Source organism: Notothenia rossii (assembly GCF_949606895.1).
Source record: "Notothenia rossii genome assembly, chromosome: 2".
Lineage (NCBI taxonomy): Eukaryota > Metazoa > Chordata > Actinopteri > Perciformes > Nototheniidae > Notothenia > Notothenia rossii.
In genome coordinates, this window is record NC_136904.1 from 55,232,645 (window position 1) to 55,258,654 (window position 26,010).

At 42.8% G+C, this 26,010-nt stretch overlaps 2 protein-coding genes across 3 annotated transcripts; one reads left to right on the forward strand and one right to left on the reverse strand.

Moving 5' to 3' along the window:
- Positions 1 to 2,993: 2,993 nt before the first annotated feature.
- Positions 2,994 to 11,937, forward strand: LOC307028000 (uncharacterized protein; the record flags this gene model as incomplete). Of its 2 annotated transcripts, none has more annotated exons than XM_079662698.1 (2): positions 2,994 to 6,355; positions 10,752 to 11,937. In XM_079662698.1, the coding sequence occupies exon 2, from the start codon at positions 11,017 to 11,019 to the stop codon at positions 11,935 to 11,937; it is 921 nt and encodes a 306-aa protein (XP_079518824.1). In that variant the 5' UTR covers positions 2,994 to 6,355; positions 10,752 to 11,016. The 2 variants fall into 2 exon arrangements, with proteins under 2 accessions (XP_079518824.1, XP_079518823.1); XM_079662697.1 differs by lacking the exon at positions 2,994 to 6,355 and adding an exon at positions 9,671 to 9,930 and having other exon boundaries at positions 10,152 to 11,937.
- A 2,894-nt stretch (positions 11,938 to 14,831) lies between these two features.
- Positions 14,832 to 17,958, reverse strand: LOC307028002 (uncharacterized protein). The gene is made up of 3 exons (XM_079662700.1): positions 17,016 to 17,958; positions 16,604 to 16,759; positions 14,832 to 16,433 (listed from the first exon to the last, which is right to left on the reverse strand). Exons 1-3 carry the CDS (start codon positions 17,352 to 17,354, stop codon positions 16,161 to 16,163), a joined length of 768 nt encoding a protein of 255 aa, XP_079518826.1. The 5' UTR covers positions 17,355 to 17,958; the 3' UTR covers positions 14,832 to 16,160.
- Positions 17,959 to 26,010: the final 8,052 nt, after the last annotated feature.

The window sequence follows — 26,010 nt, forward strand, 5'->3', positions numbered from 1 at the left end:
CGGACATTGGAGACGAGGTGAGCCGGCTGGCGGGGAGGAGCCAGCAGAGGATATATATAGCAGCGCCGGAGGAGAGATCCGCTGTCTTCTTCTTGCTCAGGAGAACCAGATCACAGCTGTTTTCTGCCGGAACAATATTCTGTCTGTAACACTACCGCGCCTTTTTTAATTAAAGTATCCCATTTGAATCTTTTCAGAGACTCCATTTAGTCTCATTTTAAAGCTTCTCTCCTGGACGCGAGAATAAAGAACATATTTAACAATTGGCGAGCTAGCCAGGATCTCGCAAAACCGGGAGAGACTACAGCAGGCTGCTTGCTGGACCCGCTGGCATCCGTTCAACACACAGAGAGCTCAAATCAACTAGGTAAGGAGAAACCTGTTATATCGAATTCTTCAATAGTTAATGTAGGACAATGTTAGTTCTGTGTGTTTGACGGCGGCCAGCGGATCCTGAAAATAGCTGTGCAATTTAAGTTAAAACAAGCCTAAATTGATAAATATTAGTATCATACCACGTGGCGTTGCTTTGTTACAGGCAGGGTGAATTCAATTTATTTTTTTCTATTTAACCCTGCATGCTATTCGTTTGTCTGTTAGTACATGTCGGCTAGAGGCCAATCACTATGTGTCTTTTGTTGCGTTTTACGTTTTACGTGAATGGTTTTAGGCCATTAAGCAGTCGGGACTGCTTGAGGCAAAGACACAGCCAAAGTTTGAAGCTAAGGTTATTGGAGTGAGTGTTTTGTGTAACAACAGCGTGAGGCTGTTTTAAAAAAGTCATTCATTGGTTACTCTATTTCTGTTTTTCAAGACATTGCGTTGTGGATTACGGCAGGAAGTGCGACATTCGTGCGTTAGATAGACGATATTCTTCTGATTGTGTTTGATTAGCGTCCTATTTGTCCCATAAATAGCGTGTTTAAACAGAAGAGATGACCATACTGGCTCTTAAAGTCAAAACATTTACGTACATGGGTAGAGGGCTATGACGTAAGGGTATGAGGCCCATTTAAACAGACTCTTAAAGTCAAAACATGTACGTACATGGGTAGAGGGCTATGACGTAAGGGTATGAGGCCCATTTATCATTGTAAACTAAATAGAAATGTTATTTTAAACTACAGTGTTGTGTGTTGAATTTACTAGACAAAATATCACCTCACCAATTTCAACTCCAGGTGTTTTCTCAAATCCCTTTGTTCTTCAGGTCAAAGGTTGGAAAACCAGTTGCCATCTTGTCTTGACCTCATGTTCACGGTGAGCCACACGGCAGTCACCATTTCATGAAATGCTAATTGAAGTACTCTGTTTGCTTTAACACACTGAGGCTAGGCATTCCATCTTCTAAAGAACATCATACTTCTTGTTAGAGTTAGAACTATTGGAAGTACTTCTGCTGGTAAATGTGTATTGGCGGTTTTGTGAATATTCTTCTTTGCAAATGTGTTTTGGCGGTTATGTGCTCTGTTGTTTAACCATAGTGTACATTCCTATTTTAAAGATATTTTTGAGGAAACTAAGTTTCTCGTTAAAAACGAGTCAGTTTTGAAACAGCTATTCCTGGAATTTAAAATAGCGCACTCTGGTGGTAGTACAGAATTATTACCCAAATAGCGGAAACACTATAACATTGTGAATTTGAACCAAATTCATATTTCAAAAGTCAAAACCATACACGGTACAACTTTATTTTAACATTTCATATTTTAATTTTGCATATTTTTTATATATTAATTAACTTTATTAATATTTTACCTTAAACTTAAAAAAAAAAATCTATAATTTAAAAAAAATTAATAAAACCTTGAGCAAAAAAAAAAAAAAAAAAAAAGTTAAAGTTCGGACGAACAGCAACGAAGGTGCTAGTCAGAAGATTAGTGCTTCATCTTTGATAAGTTCATAAATAATTAGAGAACATGTCACCAAAACAAACTAAGTTGAGACTAGACGCAGGGCCAGGCTCAACTGCAGATATCAAGGAAAGGGTAAAAATCAGATCCGATGCTTTAACAGTTTCAAGTAAAAGACAGAGGACATGGATCAAAGCCGGACAACCCTCTTGGTATGGACCTGTAAACATTGCTATGAACAGAGCTGAAAAAAGAAAAGCTATGGTTGCAAGTCTGGTATTCCATCTGGAAGATGCCAGCCAAGGATTGACAAACAGCTTACATGTGGAAGAACTCGGCAGAATAATGAAAAAGGAACTCAACAGAGGAATGGAAGAGAGACGAAAGGCAGTTGAAGCCCATAATGACATTGTTGCAGATAGACAACAGAGAGAACAAGAAGAACGAAGAACCGGTGCATATACCTCCATGCCATTGATAGCGGCTGGAAGAGGAGGATTCGATACAAATCATGGACTCACAGGGACATGGAAGCATTAGTGTCAAAGCTACCTCCACTCACGAAAGGAGGTCAGAAGTGGGTGAATGATCTGAAGAGATACACAGCCCAGGACCACCTCTGCTTGGGAGACATGAGGGCCCTGCTCGGACGGATTGAAAGACGACTTGAAGTGAGAGCAATAGATTCCGAGGCCAATTGCACAAATGACCCAGATGACACTCCATTCAACTACATCAGGTCGAATTATTGGGCTGCTATTTGTCACATCTACCCAACAACACGGAGTTTACATGCCCTCAACAGCCTGAGAAAAGAACCGGGGGAAGACATGTATGCCTTCCTGAAGAGATGTGAAGGAGTGTGGGAGGACTCCACTGCAGAACGACATGACGTTTCAACGTCTGTCGTAATGCTGTGGAAGAACGCGGTCATTAACGCCCTTCCCCAATCAGTGCAGGCAAGCCTGGGAGATGTGGTGGCATTAGACGCTATACCCATTGAAGAATGGAGACAACATCTCATTTACAATGATATGAAATACCAAGCAACCCAGAGATGTCAAAGACGTACAGGATTTCCAAACATGAACCAAATCCCACAGACAGCCTGGTATCAACAACAACAATGAGGAAGCTTAGAGGACCATACCATCAGGTGATGCATCTTCAGCACTAGAGTATTTGGAAATCCAGCTACATAGAGCCACATATGTCACCACAGGAGGGAGAGGTTGAATGTTATTTAAAAGATAGTGAGTAGAATATTGCATTTACACAGAGCATCCACAGATTAGAAGTAGCAGAGTAGAACATTTAGCAGACTATTTTTGTAATTATGAGAAGGAAAATACATTACGAGTGATGTTGTTCCTCCACACAGAAAACTATTGTGTCCACACAACTAGTGAGGTCAAGAAGACGGGCTTCCACCCAAAATATGCAAGGGGCGGCGATACACCTGACGTGAAGCTGTCCAGACCTGAAAACAGAAACTCGATTCTGCTGTGGTGAAGTCTGGCTACAAAGGGAGGTGTCCGATAGGGTCGCTTGTCTCAAACCAGTGAAGAAGTCAACAAGAACCCAGCTGAACTAGAGAGTGACTGTTAACGGGAGAACAGTGACGGAGCGACGGAGACTGGCCCAACATTTTCCAGCCAGTACATAGATGGACCCCGTCAGAAGACCGGGGCTGTGTTTAAAGGGGAACTTCATTTATTGTTAGCCAGAAGTGCAGTTTTTAATCAAACAATTATTTGATTTATGGAGTCAGATTACATTTTTCTCATAAACACAATTTTATAATCGGTCTGAAGTATCTGTTTTAAGGCGTGAGCTGCAGATTAAATAACATAACACTGATTGAGAGCTTGGATGAAGAAGTTGTAGGGTTTTTACAACAGTTTCAAGAATCAGTCTTTATTTATTTATTCTTGAGTAACTTTACTGATTTGTGGTGTTGTGCGTAAGGCAATATCTCATTTGAGTGAGGGGCACCAGCCCTTCATGCAGGTCACTCTCTGAGAGAATAGTTCATATTTTCCCTCCAGTTTGGAGAAATATTATTTTATCATATGTTAGTTCAGCAGTGTCAACCAATCCTCTAATCCTAGAATTATTGAGACGCATTAGCGACACCAGGGGTATTGTTTTTCGCAGCAACGATGATGCATAATACCATGACAAAAGCCATTATTGAAACAAGTAAACTATTAGAAGTGCTAATTGCTGATTTTTTTATAGTGAATATGCATTTATACCATCAGAAAACCATAAATCATACGATATTTTTGTACCCCTTGTGGGTACACGGAGAAGTTATATTTCTTTAATGCAACGTTATGGGTTTTACATGTCCTGTTCAGAATAGGGTAATCATTGCAATATTAATTGAGCATTTTATGCTCAAAGGAGGGAGTGTCATGATTATACAGATATGTTGATTTCAGTGACGTTGTAGTTAATAAATAATAACATGTAGTCAACAAGAGGTATGCCGAAGCTCGGGCCTTCTCCAAGGAGGGAGTGGTCCAGTTTTAGATATTAGACAAATAGAAGTGGATGAATATGTCAGAACTCTGAGTAATATTATGCAAGTTTTGTCTACACAGCAAGCTAGGAAAACTACAGAGATACCAGACGAGACACCAGAAGAGACTCCTGTTCGGCCAGGTGATTGGGTGAGGGTGAAAGTTCACAAAAGACAGTGGGCTGATCCCCGGTGGACGGAAGCGTGAAAAGTTGTAACGAACTTCAAACGCGCTCCGGTTTAAAGGTAAAGAAAAAGGAGCAAATTGACACCACATCACACATTGTCACCCTTCACTGGCAACTTCCAGAACATTATTAGGAGTTAGGACTGATTTGGCAGAGCTGGAACAAAACAATAAATAGAAATAAGATAAAGATAGAAACAGCTCAAAAGACAAATTGTTTATAGATTGTACATTAATGTGAAAACCTATTTTTTGTTTTACATCTGTAAAAAGAGTCCAATTTGTTATGTTATTTTTGTACTCATTATTTAAATTCTGTAACGGACACAACCAGGGATAAAATAGAGATGATGACGAGAACAAAGCCAAACCAATTGTGGGGTCCCCTAGGGATAAGAGTCAGAATAGCATTGTTGATTGTGCTCATTACACTTGGCACCTTTCTGGTTGGAAGGGGAGTACAATATTATGTAAGACATGGATCCATTAGTTCACTCATAGAATGCCCACATCACTAACAAGACTCCAGCTGTGTTTCAGAGACTTTCACTTATCCCCAGAGCCAAAAGATCAGCTGAGCAACAAGAGGAGGAGTTAGAAATACTCGGTCCCAAACAAGAGGCGGTTATAATCAAGATGATTCACCCCCTTATATGCAGTTCTTGTATCAAATGATGAGACGGGTTTAAGTGATCGGGATATGTAAGTGATGGGGATTTACAGATTAGGGGAATCTCTAAATACACTGGATCCATGTTTTAGTCTGTACCAGAAACACCCCCTGTTAAGCTATGAACAACCGATCGGTGACCTGAGCACAATTATTGAAAATGATTGTTAGACACAGGCTACTAACCCACAAGTACAGCTTTGTACGTACAAACTCTATGAACAAGATTCCCCAGCAGATAGTGGCGACATTGCAGATATGTCCAGTCACAAAAGTTACTAAGGTTCTAAATAACAGTGAGATTTAAAGTGATGGAGAAAATATGGAGACGTTCCTTTATAGTGTGTGAAATATGTGGTGCTTGAAACATCTATGTATTTAAATGTATAGAAGAAAATGGTTTCCTGAAAGAGTTAATTGGAATAAACATGTTACAGTGGGTGAAGGCAATGTTTAGGGATATGGTAAAATTATTAGTAGACATGAATTGTGTTTAGATGACATTTAACAACTAAGATGGATAGTAAGATTAGGAAAATAGAGTGGAAAAGGTTGGATTTATTTTACCTCAGTGTGCTAGAATTAACTATAGATAATGCGTCCCGAGATCTCTCTCTCTCTCTCTCTCTCTCCACCTGTCAGAACGCTACGACCCCATCGTCCAAGCAGACAAAAGACCTCACCACGGAAGACTCCTCCTCCTCCATAGAACAGACAGAGAACCAGAGCTGAACCAACAACTCCAACGCTGCATCCAGAACTATCTCCACCTGAGGCACCAAGAACCAAAACCAGGTGACATAAAAAGGCACACTCTCATCGGTCCCCCACAGGACATGAAGTTCCAAGCTGAGCCACAAGATTTGGGCACAAGAGCAGAGTGGGACATGAGAGCGGAATACGCCCTCCAAGCAACCAGTAGAGACTGTAAAGGAGGAGATGAAATGCAAAGCAGATGGGACACTGAAAAGAGTTACAGCGGAAGGATCCAAGAGCAGATGGACTGAGGAGAAGGTGGACGGAGGAGAGGAAAGAACGGAGGAGTTGGCATGGTCCGGCAGAACGTGAGGGGGTCGTGGCTTGACAACCAGAGGGGGAGAGAAGGAAAACGGGAGTTTGTGAGTTTACACATAAACACACTTATTCACCAACGAGAAATACATACGTAAAGAAAAAGATTTATTAGCCATGAATTAATCAATTGGTGAATTTATAAAGAAAGAAAGAAAGAGGAAACTATTAAATAACCCTAAAAACACACTGAGGGTAGAACATATTATTCAATCTTTTCATCATATGAACAAATTATTCTTTAAGAGTTTTTATTCATGTGTGAATTTGGGTAAGATTTAATTTGTTACAGTATAGACCTACAGTTTAAAGGGATGGTTTTAGTAACCACTCTATAAAAGCAGACAAATCTTTATTTGTATGGAAAATGTTAAAGGTAGAGCTAGTACCAAGCCAAAGATAGTATTCCAATCTAGAGTATTGATATCTCCATTGTAGCATGGTTATTACCTCAGGAGGGAAGATTAGGGTGGAAATAACAGTTGTTTTTCGTCCAAGATGTAGAGTTTTAAAATGACACTGGGCAAAGAGCGAAAGCAAAGTTTAATTTTTTTTAAAAACTCATGTAGTTGGGAGCAATACATGCAGGGCCTTGGAGCACTCATTGTGATGGTGCATATTTGTTACAACAAACATCGTTTAGGGAGAAGGGGTCGCTCAACCCACCCTGCAGATGTTTTAAATCTTACTTGCAGCTTCAGAGGGAGCGCACGGCACCAGAGTATGAGTTTTAAAAGACAAGCGCCACCAGCTCCTAAAGGTCATCCATTCACCAGATGACCTGACATTTAGAGATGTTATTTAAAGGAGAAACATATCTGCCATTAATGTAAATTCCTGAATTAAACTACAAACCATTAATGAAATGACTTCTGTTTTTAAAATCCTTGTGAAAGGAGGGAGGGTAAATTTCTCAGGTGGAGACGGTTACAAATGCTAGCAGAACAAGACGACCCACCCCGTATACAGATGTGGATGACAATGATGAGTTAGTTTAAATGATATGGATGTTCGGAGATGAGATTGATCAATGAATGTCCAGCCGATGTGATTCTTTAAATGATGACATCATGTGAAGAAGTGAGCAAAATTAAAATGGAGTGAATCCATTTCAATTTACTTCATACTATTCCAAGATAGTATATTTTTAATATTTTTATTATTCCAATTAATTTTACACTATTCTAAGATAGTCCATTTTATTTGACTTTATTATTTTATACTATTCTAATATGGTAGATTTCATGTTGTATAAATCATTGCTATTCTAAAATGGTTTGTTTCTTTTCACTTTGTAAAAACAAGTGCCTTAACACTGAGCGTGGTATGAGAACGGTTTCTGAGAAAGGAGGGAGGAAGAAATGTTCTGATACCAAGCCATTGCTGCTATTTTGAAGAATGATATTGAATGCAAACACTAGAAGTTATACACAAGGGACAACTTTTAGGTTTGAACCAGGCAAATAATTTATTTTGTATTTTTGTAAAGTCAAGCCTATTGAACCATTCCATTTAGATTGTATGTTTGTAATATGAGATATGTACTATGCGAAGTTCAGATGAAGAACTCATTGATTTCAGTATTATACACACCTTTTAGGTGTGTAAGGAGGGACTGTTAGAAATTAAAATCAATGTTTTGATGCTATAATGTAGCTTAAACATACCGTCAGTTTAAACGCTCTTTTATACTGAAAAAACAGAAATTCTTGTGCACAAGCAGTTAAGCTTTTATTCTGAAAGTCCTTCATCTACGGTTAGCATTTAGCATGTGGCTAATATACGATTTCCTAAAGAGGTGAATTGAGAAGCGAAATGACTTGGTGTGGTGAAAACCGAAACCTACTGATTTAACACTACAACGATAGATGTCGAGATACTACCATGCTGAATATTAAATGAAAGTACAGTTTATTTGAATACATTATTGTTTACAGACGAGAGTAGCATGTGACAACATCCGGAATGACCGGAAACCAAACGAGCCGAGAAGTATTGTTTAGAGTATTGATTACAGCGTTTAGAATGTGTTAAATGAAAAGTGATGAAAGAGAATATGAGGGGAAACGGCGTGTTAAGCATATATTGAATGTGAAAAGAACCTATCCTCTGTTGAAATGCAATAACGGACATTGGAGACGAGGTGAGCCGGCTGGCGGGGAGGAGCCAGCAGAGGATATATATAGCAGCGCCGGAGGAGAGATCCGCTGTCTTCTTGCTCAGGAGAACCAGATCACAGCTGTTTTCTGCCGGAACAATATTCTGTCTAACACTACCGCGCCTTTTTTAATTAAAGTATCCCATTTGAATCTTTTCAGAGACTCCATTTAGTCTCATTTTAAAGCTTCTCTCCTGGACGCGAGAATAAAGAACATATTTAACAAGTCCTTCATTGCCGATTTAGTTTCAAGACACACCAAACACATAGGTTTGCCTTTGAATTCTGTAAACAGATAATCTATTTCCCATTTTGGCTGAAAGAGACGGTTTTCTAGGTTCAGTTTTCTTTTTTGGGCGCTCATGTTTCTTTTCCCGCTAACGGAGGAAAGCCGCGAGGTAAACAGAAGACAATAGAGAGGCGAAGTCACGCCCATCTACTTCCGGTCCATGGGACCCCGGAAGCGAAAAATTATACATTGAATTCAATGGAGAGAGAAAACGTATCTTTTGATCCCGTTTGAATTGTGCCACGAACTACACATATGATGTTTGTCAATCTTAAACAATCATTTCCATGTCAAAAAAGTCACATTTTGTCGTAAAACTGTTGAAATATAAGACTATGAAAAATACGCGACTACAAAGACTACAAATCCCAAATCCCATTCTGGGTCACGTATGTGATGTCACAGGCGATAATGCTCCAAGTGGTTGCGACTCGTAATTAAAGCGAAGAAGAAGATTTCATAACTGATTTATTCCCTCCAATAAATATAAGAGATTGCTCCAATAAATTCACTTTTACAAGATGCCCGTGTGCTTTGTACCATGTTGTAATCACAAAAGTGATCATACCACTTGCTCGTTCTATCGCTTCCCGTCTGATGAAAGGACCAGGACTCGCTGGATCAGACATATCAGGTAATATCATAGGTAATATACATGTTGTGCATGGAACATAGTCAAGTTAGCTACCTAGCTAGTAGCGACGAGTAGCGAGCACGTTAGTTAGCATTACATTACTTAGCCTTGTCATTTTTAGTAGCCTTACCATGAAGTTATTATTTTATTACATGAAGTACACCAAAATGTTAAACAGTAAGAGTAGTCATCATGGTAAGTATTTTGTGAAACATTTGAAGAGTAGCCTACTGCGCCCTCCACCGGGTGCTAAGAAAGCAGTTCAGGGAGAGTCGAAGGCAGGCAGGCAGGGAGCTTTGCATGACATTCTTCTGGACATGTGTCATTGTGATAACAGTGAGGGTGAGTCAATCTGTTTGTTGGAAAGACAGTAGTTGAGTGATTACTGAGAGAAAATTATTAAAATAGATAATTATTCAGTGTTGTTACTTTAAAGTGTTGTTACTGACCTGTTTCTCTTTTATTGTCTTTACCTCACCTGTAACTGCTGAGACCCTGAGGAACATGCACACTGACCTGCTCTGGCAACCTGATTTCCACTGTACGTAATAGTATTTGGTTATGGTATATTATTTATATACATCAAAGGCACAATGCACCCCCCAGAGACACACATGTATTGAGTGTGATATTTTGCTTAGGTCATGTGAAATCATCTTTACACACTAGAAAACTGTAGGAGCGGCAACTTGATTTGAAAATTGAATTTTTAATATCCGATAATAAAGTTGATCGGTTTTCTTTATTCTTCTCTCTTCCCAGCTCCATCCATCACCGTTCTCTGTTCCTGCAGGTCCTGCTTGCTAATCAATGCTTTATTTTTTTACACAATTACAAATAAAGTCAATGTATTGTATGACATGAAGTTGTGCTTCATTCTGAGTCAATAATACATTCATTCTGCCTTCAACTGCAAAATGATTGTGGACTACACCGACATCCATGTAGCTGCCCCCCCAGTAAGATGAACCAAGCAAAGTTGACAGTCAACATACAGCTGTGCTCTTAAGTTAACATTAAGAATTTGTGAAATATTGGTAATTATTTGGAAAAAATGACTGACGATGCAGAAAACTTTTTTTATTTAGGAACAGTGGTCAGGTGAAGCATTTATCACTACATATGTGTCACACTTAAAAGGCCAAACACACTGTTTGGCCTTTTAAGAGCTCTGTCTCACTTCCTCACTCTTGGTCCTCTTCTACCTGGAAATAAAGACAACTAAAACACACAAAAGCTGAATGTTACAAGTGCTTCACAAGATAAATAAAAGAGTGCAGACTGTTTAAACTATGGGCAGGGGGGCTATTTGGCAGGTTTAAATGATTGTTAGTAATGAATTATATAATTTTCTCATTGTAGACGAGCAGACAGGGAGCCAGATGAGAAAAGCAGAATATGCAGCTGCCATTTTCCTCATGGAAAAGAGAAAGGGCCAACTGTATTTGAGTGGACCAAAGAGAAAGGGAGCTTAGCGGTTAATCAGTCCAGCGACCACAGCTACAGCAAAGGGCCTGAGTCTGCAGAAACTGACCCCGAATTCTCCAGCGTGCAGTCCGCAGACACCGAACCTGGACCCTCCAGTGTGCAGTCCAGTTGTTCCGCAGACCTGGCAGGGGATACTTGGATGCGAATGGCCAAATATTCAGCAGCAGGCTTACCTGATGATGTCATCCGTATGGAAACAGGGCTTCCTGACCAGGCCATGTTTAAAAGGGTGGCGGGGTTGGTGGAGCGCTTTGAGGGCTCCATTGTGTATTACGCTGGATGGAAAGTGGAGGGCATCCTGCTGGCAGACCAGGTTTTCATGGCCATGATGAAGATCCGGCAGAATTATCCTCACCTGCACCTTGCACAGCTGTTCCACTGCAGTACCGCAACAGTGGGTAATGTGGTGAACACCATGGTCCATCTGCTCCACAGGTTGCTGTTCGAAAAAATGATGTCCACTGTGCCCAGTAGGCAAAAAAACCAAAACAGCATGCCTGCTGCTTTCCAGTCCTCTGCATTCAACTGCAGAATGATTGTAGATTGCACCGACATCCACGTGGCCGCCCCAAGTCAGATGGACCAAGCCAAACTGACGTACTCCTCCTACAGAGGGATGCACTCCTTCAGAGTGCTCATCTCTGTGGCCCCAAATGGAGTCATCAACTTCTGCAGCCAACTCTTCCCGGGCTCTGTGTCTGATAAGGCCATTATGCAGCATTCAGGCATTCTGGAACATTTAGTGGCTGGCGACCTTATCCTGGCAGACAAGGGCTTTTTAATTTCAGATATTGTGCCTGCGGGTGTGATTGTGAACATTCCCCCTTTCCTGAACAAGGGTAAGTTCACAGAGAGTGAAGTGAGAGCTACCAGGGAAATAGCCAAGAACAGGATCCATGTGGAGAGGGCAAATGCCAGAATAAAGGAGTTCAGGATTCTGGACCTGATCCCTTGCCACCTCAGGAACACTGCAAATGTGCTGGTACAGCTTTGCTGTGCCTTGGTGAACCTGCAAAATCCCCTGATAAAGGAAGTAGCCAGCACCCTCACCGTTGACTAAGCCAGGGGTTCCCAAACCTTTCAGCCTGCGATCCCCGGGGGGAGCATCCAGCTGGCCCGCTGCATCCGCGGAGAGGGCTTAAACTGCTGAGACCAGCCCAAAGTCACACAACGGCTCTTTTAAGAGCCACCTACACCTTTTTTAAAGAGTTACAATCCTAAGTTATTATAATGATTACACTAGTTCATATTTTACTCAGTTTACTGAACTGTGATGCATGAAACCAGAAGGGGAATTGTTGAGGTTTACTGAAGTTACAAAGACATTAATAGATATGAGTATAACAGGTCAGTGTAAAAACAAGCTTCTGTCAGTCATGAATCATTCAAACTATTTATATAACCATGTAATACAGTTATGTAGTAGGTCAGTAAAAGTAATTCTTTATTTATATGTCTTAAATATCATTTATTTTAGAGGGGCCTGAGACTTAACATGTTCATTGCCCAAAACTGCACTGTAGTTATTGTGCATGTGACAATAAGGCCTTAATATTAGGGCTGCACGATATCAGGAACACATAACACGATAACACTTGCGATATTTGAACAAAAACGTATACATGCAGCATTATTACTTTTCCAACAACATGGGATTTATTGTTTATTAGTTAAATATCGTGTGTGTGTGTGTGTGTGTGTGTGTGTGTGTGTGTGTGTGTGTGTGTGTGTGTGTGTGTGTGTGTGTTTGTTTGTTTGTGTGTTTATTTACATGTCCTCCTCCCTACTGGCCAACACAGGGAGCATATGCTGAGTGTAGAAGTTCTCCAGGAGGAGGAGATTTCCATGCCATGCAGGGTCTTTGGGGATGGGGATGATGATCGCCTCCTTCGTGGTCCACACAACAAAGTAGCAGAGACTCCGGTCTGTGATGTGCAGCTGCCCTTGGACCTGATGCCAGTATGGGTGATTCTTCTTGAGAATGTATGACCCACCCTCCTCACGGAGACAGAAGGATGGTAACTGGACTGCCTCCGCGATGGTCATGTTCCTCTGGCTGTGTGGACACTTCACCTCCAGCAGGGCAGATGTTTGCACAAGTCCATCAGGTGATGCTCCCAAAACACCCGACTCACTCACAAATAGACCAGAGTCGATCACTGTCACCCGATAGGCCTGCAAAAAAGCCTTCACCCCTTCGGCCTCGTTTACAACTCCCCAGTTGACAGCCATGACTCCGTCTAAATTGTACCCCCCAAACACCCTCTTCATGAGGGACGCGCATGGAGTGGATGAAAGTCCCGACCTCAGCACAGCACCAAAATTGCTGGCTGTCAACCTGCCCTGCCTTTGTAACTGCCACTGAGGATTTGTCCGCTGTCCTACGGTGGCTGTCTGGATGGCAGCTTGCTGGTCTCTGCTCAGTCGCATTGAGGCAAGAATTGCCTCAAGCCCCCGACCCCCATGCTCCTTCACCAGCTCCGGCACGGTGAAAATGGCCTGATGTTGAGGCTGCAGCCCTGGCTCAGGTGACAAAAGCCATGCCATGCCACACTGTGTGCCCCTCAGTGCAGACCTGAACCAGTCTACATCCTCAGTAGCGATGTCTCTGGCCAGTGGGTTGTATGTCTCCTCTTGCTGTTGGTAGAGTTGAGACACCGGCTGGACTACTTTTGAAGTGCCAGGCTTCCTCCACTGGCACTCAACTTCTGTGGAGCTGATCTGCCACATGGCAAATATTGCCAATGCTGCAGCGTGGCTGCATTTGTACATCCCCCGTGCACAATCACAGACAGCGCTCTGCATCGCGCCATCGTCTCCCATGTAGATCTGTACAAATAAAGTAAGTACCATGTTTGTTAACATGCTATAATAGATTGAATGAGCAATACAAGGATGGTCCAGATCTGGGGGTGGGAGGGTTTATTTTTCCATAGTTTTGTCCATGTGTCTGATTGTTGTTATTGTTTGTTTTTCTGTATTTTTTTAAATTTGTGTTGTATTGGTTGTGATTGTACATTGTATTTTTTAAATGTGTATTGCATTTTTGAAAAACATTTTATCAACAAAAAAAAAGGATTTGGTCAGGATCTAGACTCAGTGTGTAGTTTATTAATTAATCAATGCTCTCTATATTAGGAAAACACATACCAGTTTACCAGAGGGAGTCACACACAGCTGTGCCTAGATAACCAAACAAATTGACAAGATAACCAAAATCCTTGAATCTACACACAGCAAATAAACTCAAATGACACAACGAGATGTAAAAGGAGATTACACATACAGTATAGTCGATATAAAACTGGCCGCTTCAATCTGAAGAGCAACTAAAACAAAACACGGGAGTGTACCTTGTTCTTGTGAACACTAATGTTATCCACAGCATACACACCCGTATGCAGTACACCCGTTCTAGGTTCTGATTGGCTCTCTAGGTTGGCATTCTAGCTTCTGACTGGCTGTCCAGGTTGTCAATCACAGCCGTGGGCATATTATACTAGTCGACTCGTAACATCGCTAAACTTTTTTTCTTGACGGTTTTCTCAGTCAACTAATGCTATTGATAACAGTAACATAAATTAACACAGCCCTGCACACTGCAGTCATTATATGCCGGGTCTGTGGTTCATCATCTTCTTTTTCATTCTCCTCCTTATTGACTGACATTAACGTTAAACATTGCACTCATGTTACTCACCGAAACCTTGTAAAGCCGGTCCCGCATGCTGGCTCTTACAGAACCGACTAACTCCCCTTTCGTGTATGTACAGCTCTCAACGTGCCCAGACTTGTAGTGATTTTCACCTCGTTTTATACTTTTATTCTCATTCTGAAAGAATGAGGTGAAATGTACCAACGTGACGGCCATCTTTGTGTTGGTGACGCGTATTATGCGGGACCAGAGACATGTAGTTCACTGAGCGGCTTAACACAAAAAAAATTGTTACTTCACAGTTTTACGACACATTTTTATTTTTTTGACTTGCAAAATGTTCTTTTAAATTGACAAACATCATATGTGTAGTTCGTGGCACAATTCAAACGGGATCAAAAGATACGTTTTCTCTCTCCATTGAATCCAATGTATAATTTTCCGCTTCCGGGGTCCCATGGAGGCTCCCGGAAGGGGAGGGACTTCGCCTCTCTATATACACTTGGCTGCAGGCCTCATGAATTTGGGGGGAGCGCCCTCTAGCAGTGAATATTATTAATTACAAGTGGGGTCTGGTTCAAATGATTTGCTTGTTTACAACTGTGAAACCAATATATTTTTGTAAATTGACTCGCGGGCCGCACAAAGTGAGGGCGGTGGCCACATGCGGCCCGCCAGTTGCCCATCCCTGGTCTAAACCAATTGGCCAGATAAACTAACATGCAGAACGTACGGTATGTTTGAAGACGAACCATTTATCCAGTTAAAGCTGTCTTTAAGATGTGACATTGCGCTCTGACTATTTCCCGTAAAATGGTGACAAACTATTACTTATTCTTAAATTTGACCTCTTGCTGCTTGGTTGAAAATGATAGTTGAAAAATAACTTTAAAAAAAAAAGACTCAAACAGCGAGGGACATTATACTGGTGAAAAAAACTCCCCCTTTTTGTGTTTTTGTGTTTCTGTGTTTCTGTGTTTCCATGTTTCTGTGTTTCTGTGTCTCTGTGGTTCTGTGTTTCTGTAGTTCTGTGTCTCTGTGTTTCGGTGTGTCGGTGTTTCAGTGTTTCTGTGTTTTTTCAGTGTTTCAGTGGTTTCAGTGTTTTCTGTGTTTCTGTGTTTCTGTGTTTCCATGTTTCTGTGTTTCTGTCGGGGTATAATAGGCACGTTTCAATACACATGTATCATACATCTTCACTGTGTTAGGATTATGTTTTAAACAGGACCCAGGCGCAGGCAATGACTGAAGATGTTTAAATGGTTTATTGTTTCGGAGACTCAGGCAGGTTTGGTGATTATGGAGGTCCGGAGTGGAGGTAGGCAGTGAGAGGCTGGACTGATTACCAGGCAGGCAGGTAGGATGCAGGAAGAAGCAGGCAGGTTGGCTGGAAGCTCTGGTGGATGATGGCCGAGGGATTGCAAACTGGTGTAGAAAACAATCTGGCGGTGAGTTGCTGGGAGAGTGGAGTAGATAAGCTGTGTCCTGATTAGATGATGAGGGACAGCTGAGTCGGACGGCCAGGTGAGAGCAATCAGGCTGCTGCCTGCAAGGGACACCACACCCTCTCCACACACACACACAGGGGAACAAACAGGGACACAGTTTGGACTGTGACAGTACCCCCCCCCTCAACGGGAGCCTCCAGGCGAACCACCAGGCTTATCTGGGTGGTCCCTGCGAAAGTCCCGAATGAGAGAGGGACATAGAATGAGCTTGCGGGACACCCAGCTCCTCTCCTCAGGACCATAACCCTCCCAATCAACCAGATACTGGTACCCACGGCCCCGGCGGCGAATGTCCAACAGCCGTCGGACCGTGTAGGCCGGGTGGTCATCAATAACAAGGGTGGGTGGAGGGGAGATGGCTGGAGGGCACAAAGGGCTGGACAACACTGGTTTCAACTGGGACACATGAAAGGTTGGGTGAATTCTCATGGAGGGAGGCAGCTTGAGTCTAACAGCAGATGGATTGATTATGCGCTCGATCACATAGGGGCCAATGAAGCGTGGTTTCAACTTCTTAGACTCAGCTTGTAAAGAAATATTCTTTGAAGAAAGCCAAACTTTCTGACCTGGTTGGAACTGGGGAGCTGCGGTCCGGTAGCGGTTTGCAATATGCCGATTGCGTTCATCGGAGCGGAGAAGGGCAGAGCGGGCATCCTTCCAAATCCTACGACAACGACGGAGATGGGCTTGGACAGAGGGAACTGCGATCTCATCCTCTTGGGCTGGGAACAAAGGGGGTTGATATCCAAGAGAACATTCAAATGGGGACATACCGGTAGCAGCACTAGACAGTGAGTTATGAGCGTATTCAATCCAGGGCAGATGTAAGCTCCAGGAGGTGGGATTCCGGGAGGTGACACAGCGAAGTGCAGCTCCAAGGTCCTGATTGGCTCTTTCGGCCTGCCCGTTAGTCTGAGGATGATAGCCTGAGGAGAGACTGACAGATGCTCCAAGTGCTCGACAGAATGCTTTCCATACCTGAGATATGAACTGTGGCCCTCTGTCGGAAACAATGTCTGTTGGAATGCCATGGAGCCGGACAACATGATTGACCAGGAGGTCAGCAGTTCCAGAGGCTGTGGGGAGTTTAGGAAGAGGCACAAAATGAACTGCTTTGGAAAAGCGATCAACAATAGTGAGAATGGTTGAGTTACCCTGTGAAACCGGGAGGCCGGTAACAAAATCTAGGCCGATGTGACTCCAGGGACGACTAGGGACTGGGAGAGGCTGGAGTAGACCGATAGGAGCCTGGTGTGAAGACTTGCTACGGGCGCAAATCGTGCAGGCCAGCACAAAGGCTCGAGAGTCCGCTTCCATAGAAGGCCACCAGAAGTGTCGTCTCAGGAGGGATAGGGTTCGACTCACACCCGGGTGGCAGGCAAAGCGGGAAGCATGGGTCCATAGGAGAACCTGTGAGCGGACAGAGTCAGGTACAAACAAACGGTTAGCTGGACCCTTTCCTGGATCTGGATGGTCTCTCTGTGCCTTCCTCACTGAGTTCTCAATCTCCCATGTTACAGCGCCCACCACTCTGGTAGCGGGGATTATGGTGTCAGGAGCTATGGGATCCTGATCCACTGCAAACTGCCGGGACAATGCGTCAGGTTTAAGGTTTCTAGAACCAGGTCGGTAGGGAAGGGTGAAGTTGAACCTCCCAAAAAACAATGCCCAGCGTGCCTGACGGGAGTTTAGTCGTTTGGCAGTTTGTATGTAGACCAGGTTCCTGTGGTCTGTCCACACAATGAATGGATGTTCAGAGCCTTCCAGCCAGTGCCTCCATTCTTCCAGCGCAAGCTTAACAGCAAGCAGCTCCCTGTTTCCAACATCATAGTTGCGCTCAGGGGTTGTCAGTCGTCGGGAAAAAAAAGCACAAGGGTGAAGCTTTTGGTCGGAGACTGAGCGTTGTGATAGAACCGCCCCCACACCACATCTAAATGGCACTTCATATCAAAAAGGTTGCCGACCCCTGGTTTAGACCCTACTGCCCTAGACGCATGCTCTCAATAGGGAAGTCACGCTTTGGGAAGAGGTGTTTCATTTCATTTCATTTTCTTTGAGCTAATTTCCATCTGTAGCCCCGTCACATACAGCATATAAGAACATGACATTTATATATATATATATACAGCAAAAATAAAATACATGATATGCAGAAAGAGCATGAGCAGCATACAAGCATTTACCACATGGCAGTACAATGTAGCAGCTGTGATATATAAAGTGCAAGATAAGATAAAAGCGCTACATAAAGTGCAAGAGGAGATACCCCTGTGTTAAAGTGCATTTATTTAGCGGTGATTACACGTCTGTTTGTTGCTCAACCATTCTTTAAGTTGACCTTTAAAACTATTGAGAGTGGGACAATCCCGTATCTCAGTTGGGGGGCTATTCCACAATGAGCTGCCTTTAATGGAGAGGACATTTTGTCCAAAGGTGGTCAGTCTGTGGTGGACTTCACAGTCTCCTCTGGTTTCTGACCTAGTGCTGCGTCCAGTGTGTTTTCTGTTGATGAATTCCCCCAAGGGGAGGGGGGCCAGCCCATGTAAATATTATTTTTTTTAAAAACACATACTTTTAAAAGACATAAAAATGTCAAAAACTCAAGAAATTGTGATTTTCAAGGATGGTACAGTGGTGGTATGACTGTGGCTTTCTGTCAAACACCTGGATAGCTCTCTTGAACAGCTGTTCTATGGGTTTCAGGTGTGTGGCACAAGCAAACGACCAGTTTGTAAAACAATATTCAATGTGGGATAGAATCATACAAAAGGTCTAATTTTTTTTAAATGTTGCAAGTTGAATTTAATGGTATTGGATACTTTCTGGATATGTTTCTTAAAAAGTCAAGTGCGAGTTCCAATATGACACTCCCTGTTCAAGATCAAAGGTCAAATTTAAGAATAAGTAATAGTTTGTCACGATTTTACGGGGGATAGTCAGAGCGCAATGTCACATCTTAAAGACAGCTTGAACTGGATAAATGGTTAGTCTTCAAACGTACAGATGTAGCGATTCATTTCAGACAGTTTGAAACGCGAGCGCCGTGATTGGTACGTGATCTGCCCTCGCTCAAGGGAAAACCTCCAGCTTGACTTGAGACCGCCCCCGTGATAGATAAATGTAATTATGATGAAGCCAGCTGCAATGGATCATTGATCCACCAGGGGGTGCAGTGGGGTTCCACACTGGAGCTCATGTGAAATAAAGTGAGATACAGTATGCTGGATGTACAGCGGAACTTTGTTAAGATCCATATGTCACGGATATCATACTACTGTGCTAAATAAGAGACATGTAATCATTCACAAAACATCACCATGTTGTTATTTAACAAAATAATTTTGTTATTCGAAAAAAACGAACGGGAGGAAATGCAGCCCGGCTCTCAATTTTTAATCCTAATTTAATCATCATCTTCACCACGATCATTTATGTTTATGTTCGCCGAATTGACATGAAATCACTGACACATATGAATATACTGTATTCAACTTCATTAAAACGTTATTAACGTGCCTAAATTCAGTAATTAACCAAAAATATGTATATTTTAAATGGAGTTTCGTCGGTCGATCAGGATCCCAAAGTGTAGCGGAGGGATCCTCATCTGGATGAAGGGTGTTATTTTCCCCATAAAGAACAAGTCGCTGCAAATTATCCCGCTTATTACATGGCCACATTCTCAACAAAGTAACGACATGACTTCCAATATTAATTGAAATGCTTTTATGGATTTAGAAAATGTTTTTATTGATTTAAAAAATAGTTGTATGTATTGATTTAAATTCACATGCATCCGCTAAGAAAAATAGTCCGTTGTTACAGTTTTTTAAACAGTCTGAATGAAACGGCAGCTCTCAGCTCATCGGCGTCGCGAGACCCTTTTCACGGGGGCACGTGCCCCCCTGTAGATCTGAGGTGCCCCGGTATGCCTGGGTCACTGATTTTTTAATTAATTAATTAATTTATTCAGGGTTTGAAATGGCGACACACCCGCACGCCCGGGTCTAGTAACTCTATGCACTTGCCTGCCCGTGTGTCTGGTAACTTTATAACCCCTTTGCACGGAGCGTCTTTTACAAGCATTGTGGCCGTCAATGCGAACTCAATTTTGCTACTGTAAACCTCTCTTGCACAGCATAAGACTAGTCCTATTCAGCACACGCTGCTTTCATTTGTTTATTCGAATGTTTTTTGTCCCTTCTGATAACCCGTAGTGTTGATGCGTGTTTTGCCTTGGTAGTTCAGGATACCATGAAATAAAGCTTGCGGTCAATCTGGTAAGCAACGTAATTTTACGATGAACATAATCTTAGTTTTAGAAGTGAAGGTCACACAGGAGTAGGCTATATATTTTAATGAGTTTGCCTGGAAGCTAATCGTATAGGCTACACTGTTAAATGTTATGTGATTTGTATAAATAGCACTTTTGAATAATTTATAAAACATAATAGACTAGGCTAAATGGATGGAGATGTGAATAGCAGTGACATGCGCTGAGGTTCGTGGCTGGTGAGGCACTGACAGTTTCAGTGTCAGATTTAGAAATATATAAACCCAAGTATCTTAAATCACGAAATCTATTATTGAGGTGAAACATTTTCAAAGAAATGTGGCTTTGAACGTGAGTAGTCGATGGAGTTATCCTAACCGTCTTTTGAAACATACCTTTTAGCTCCGGCGTTGGTTTTCCATTATTTATCACTTCACGATTTGATAGTATTCTGTATTTTAGTATTTAGTATCTTGTAAATGGACATCAGAAAGTTATTCGCTCGGAGCAGGGATAAAGCAGCAAGGAGAAATGAGAGACGTAAGCTAGGTAACAAGGCAACCCAAACCACTTTTAGGTAACAACCCACAAGTTGAGTTCACCACTGGTCACTAGCCTAACAGTTACATATCTGTCCAGACAAAGAGGAGCAGCAGAGTGTCGGAGGAGGTGAAGGAGAGAGGGATGTTGATGAGCACGAGCAGAGGTGATATGGCTATTAATTTAATATTAATTAGGAATAACTGCAAACAGGTTATACACAAGTAACCTTACATCTGCATATGTAAAAATGTAGATAATGAAAATGCAGACATTAGACTGTAATATGTTCATGTTGTTTCAAGACTCAGTGCAGCAGAGTGCAGAGGAGGAGAGGAGGAGATTGAAGGGACACAGGAAGGGATGACACTGAGAGATGACACTGACAGGTGAGAGTGAGACTCAGCTGACAATGTAGTTAGCTACTGTAAATGTCCCTACTTATAGATGTGATGAATGTTATTTGAACTTTTAATGGTTATCTGAGGTAACTATTGAGCATATGATTTTTTTGTACGTTGCACCAGACAGGAGAGTCAGAGGGCAGAAGAGATTGAGCTGGTTGAGGCAGGGGAAAGGCAGAGAGAGAAGGAAGGACAACAAGAGACAGACAGGCCGGAGAGATCACACCCCAGAGATGAGACTGAGAAAACAGTTGCCACAGTGGCAGAGAACATTAGACTGGGGGCAAGAGAAAAAAGCAGTGTCCACAATCTTGAGGGACATACAAGTGATCTTGGGGGAAAGGAGTCTGGCCCAAACCAAGTTAAGTTGTCAAAATATCCCCAGCACAACTTTGGTGCAAAGAATCGATCATTTAACGCCAACTGGTTTGAAAGCTTTACATGGCTGGAATATTCCAAGGCTAAAGATGCAGCGTTTTGTTTTCCCTGTAGAATATTTGGGAAACATTTGAAGAATGACACCTTTGTAAACACTGGCTTTCAAAATTGGAAAAAAGCTCTGGATGTCTATAGAGAACATGAGAAATCACCAGCACATAAGGCAAGCATGCAGTCTTGGTGTAGTTATAAAGCCAGTGAGGCTCATGGCAGTGTTGTCGACCATTTGGATTCTGCCAGTGAGCATGAAATAAAAGAGAGACGGGAGTACCTCAGCCGGGTTGTGGCTGTTACCAAGTTTTTGGGAAAACAAAATATCCCATTCCGTGGCCATGATGAGGGCATGTCCAGCGACAACCAGGGGAACTTTCTGGAATGCATGAACCTCTTGAAAGAGTTCGACCCTTTCCTTCAGACATATTCAGCACCATCACACACTACATACTTGTCACCTTCATCACAAAATGAAGTAATTCAGTGCTGTGCCCAGGAGATAACAAAAGCTATCAGTAAAGACATTAAGGAGGCTGGAATGTTTTCAGTGATGGCTGACGAAGCAAGAGATGGCAGCACTGAGCAGCTAGCTGTGTGTGTCCGATATGTTGCTGGGGGGAGTGTGCAAGAACATTTACTAGCTATGGTAGATTTGAAGGGTTTTGACGCGGAGTCCATTACAACTGCCATTGAACAACAGCTAAGGTTGAATGGCATAGACCATGTGAAGGTGGTTGCACAGGCTTATGATGGCGCCTCAGTCATGAGTGGGGCTGTTGGAGGGGTCCAAGCAAAGTTCCGAGAGAACCATCCCATGGCCATTTATGTGCACTGCTATGCACATCAATTGAATTTAGTGCTCTGTTCCACATGTCTGGCCATACCAGAGGCCAGGAAGTTATTTGACCTCCTGCAGAATGTCTATACATTCTTTTCTGGCTCCCTTGTGAACCATGACAAGTTTAAGGAGACTCAGAAACAGCTTGGCTTACAAGCTTCTGAGCTTGTACAGCTGTCCAAGACCCGATGGTCTTGCCAGCTGAGGTCTATCAACGCTATGATAGAGAATTTCCCAGCAGTTCTCACGTGCCTGTCCAATATCAGCAACCCTACGGCTGTGGGTCTGCATGCCAACCTTGCAAGGTTCTCCACAGTTTATCTATTGATGATGTTCAAGACTTTTTTGTCTGTGACAGAAAGTCTACACAAATACCTACAAAGTGAAACTGTGGACCTGGCAAAAGCTGAGGAGTTCAAATGCGCTGTGTGCGCCACTCTACAAGAAATGCGCACTGATGACAAAGCAGCTGAGGTTTATGACCGCGCAAAGGCCTTGTGCGAAACACACCAAATCCCTGAGTCATGTGCTGTACCAAGACAAAGGCAGAAGCAGAGACGCATGGAGGAGTATGTAGTCGAGTCTAGTTGTGGGGCAGCGAGTGACCTAGGGAATGCCGAGAAGTTGAGAACCGCAGTGTATCTACCTTGCCTTGACAGGATGGTTGCTGAGATGGAGCAGCGTTTTTCATCTCTCAACAGCACAGTTCTAAAAGGTGTTCAGGCCTGTAATCCAGGATCTAGCAACTTTCTCTGTGAGGAGGACCTCAGAGGTCTGGCAGATCATTATAATGTGGATCTAAAGCAAGAGGAAGTGCTGGTGGCTAAAAACTATCTGGCCAGAAAGCAGGAAAGCCTTCCAATCACTGACATGCAATGTCTTTTCAGTTTGCTGGATCATGTCATGTTCCCAACATTGACACAGGTCATTCAGATATCTCTGACCATTCCAATGTCCAGCTGCACTTGTGAACGTACATTCAGCGTGCTGAGACGCCTCCACACGTGGTTAAGAAGCACAATGGGGCAAGACAGACTCCACCATCTTGCCATCATGTCTGTTGAGAGAGGAGCACTCTCCAAGTTAAGCCACTGTCAATTGATTGATAGCTTTGCAAAACTGAAACCGAGACGTTAGTTTACTTTAAAAAAAATGAACATAGACCTCTCCCATCTCTCTGACCATGTACACACCTCATAGGATAGTCACCATCACACCATCATAGGATGGGGGGTTCTCTTTCAGTTTTCAGTTTTCAAGTCCATGTTTGCTGACAGATATTTCATGAAGATTCATTGTGCCTCTTTTGCCTTCATCAGTTAGTGATTTAGAGATACTGTATACAGTTAAGTTCACAAGTAGGCCAATTCAATTCAGTTTGGTTCAGGTAGGCTAGATATTTAATGATGCAGAAAATAACAATCTGATTGTACTATTTATTTATGACACTTTATTATAATAAATAAGTGCAAAAAAATGTTTGCTCGCGTGCTTGCATTAATTATCTGTGCCCGTGCTTTTTTCAAAGAAATAACTGCAAAATTTTTTTTTTTTCTGTGCCCCTGTTGTGCCCCTGTATAGTATTGGGTCAGCTGACGCCCCTGAGAGAGGGGATGTGCAAGTAGATGTCTTCGAAATATATTTTAGTCATTACCCCCGGGGGGGGGGGGGGTGGGGGGTCATCGTGGAGGTAGAGAAACACGTGGAGGATGATCATCGGGACGGGGGAGCAGATTTCTCTCTTTTTATCTTTAGTCACAACTGAAACTGCTTCGGCTTCGGACAGCTTATCAATCATATACTGCAGGCAGTTTGCTTTTCATACTGGAACAAGAAAGCAGCGGAGAAGCAACGGGGCAGAAGCCCTCCTTTTTGACGCAGCGGTCCAGACATAGACATCAAACGCCAAAACATATTCAGTGTGCAGTTCCTTTGGCATTAGGGCAGGGATATCTAGATACTTTTGAAGGTTTAACACAGGGGTCGGCAACCTTTTTGATATGAAGTGCCATTTAAAAAAAAATTTGTTATCAGCGTGCCAACTATCGAGAACTATCAACGGGGGGGGGGGTTGAGGAGCTTAACGCTCGTCAACTATCCGCAGGAGGGCGGGGGAGCCTTGCTGCGGGGAAGCAGTGTCGCAACATACACGATGCCGAATTTAACAAACAACTTTAAGTAATTGGTTTAAACGGCATAATAATAAGGACGATCGTCCGTTCTGTGATTCTCCAGAGCACACATGTTATGATATTAGGGTCGCGTCGGGTCATGCAGAGTGAGATGAGATCGCTGTCCCTTTAAGAGAGAGAGAGAGAGAGAGGGGGGTGTGGCTTGTGCATGTGTTTGTGGATGGTAGAGCGACAGTGAGCAAGCGTGTTTCTGGAAGTGAAACGGGAAAGCAGAAAAACAGAGGTCTTTGATGTATTTTGTGAAACAGAAGAACAGCTAAAATAAATGCAACGGCCTCCCAAGAAGAGCTCACCTCTCTCCAGTCATTTAAGCTAAAGTGGGTTATTGAACCTGAAGCTTGTTGCTTCTGCCCTCCTCGACTACGGTCTGGGAGCCGACAGGAAAGTTCAACACACAGATGGCCAGTCCGCCCCCTTTGTAGCATATTATTTCGATGAGAGATGAGCAGATCGCCACTGGGCTTTCAGCTAAATGCACAGCCACGCAAAAACTGCGGCATTTGTACAGCTCCTTATGGGTACTGCAATTTGTGAAGTGCTTTCCTCCGTGTTGAAACGATCAGCACTGCACCACGGAGGAAAGCGGCAGAAAGTCACCTGGAGTAAAGAGAGCGGGGCTGCGTTGCGTGCATGGCTTCCTTCTGCAGGTAACGGGAGACGCGCTCTGGCGGCGGTCTCGTTCAGGATCCGAAAATACAATTTAAATATTTTGCACACTTATTCCTAGTGTGCCACTGGTTACGGTGCCGCGTGCCAGGGGTTGCCGACCCCTAACATAATGAATTGTGCTACTTTTAAAGCAAGCAACGATGTTTTCAAATCTGTAATCAAAGAGGTCCGCAAAAACGCTATCGATCAATCAGATTGCTTGATTTGACTTGTCAGTTTTATAAATATATTAAAATTTCTTCCGTTATGAAACAAACTTACAAAGCATAAAATGGAAACATTTAAGATTAACTTTGACCTCCAGGGGGGTCTTACTATAGTATTGAGGAGTGGATTGAGCAGTGCCGATCTCCAGAAAAAAAAAAGCACCTAAACTACGACATGCAGAGCTACGTGAAGAGCAGGTAGACCAACTGGAAAAGTAACACCATTCAAAAGCTTTCTGATGCGGGTCTTGAACAAAGCAGAGAAATTATGACCGTTAGTGGCCACAGGTGCGAAAGCTCTCTCCAGAGCTACTGGAAGCCCAATCTCGGGGACCGGAGAAAGTGGAGCAATATTCTCGCAACGCCAAGCAACAGCCTCGAACAACCTCAACCTATACAAGTGACCACGTCAGCCATGC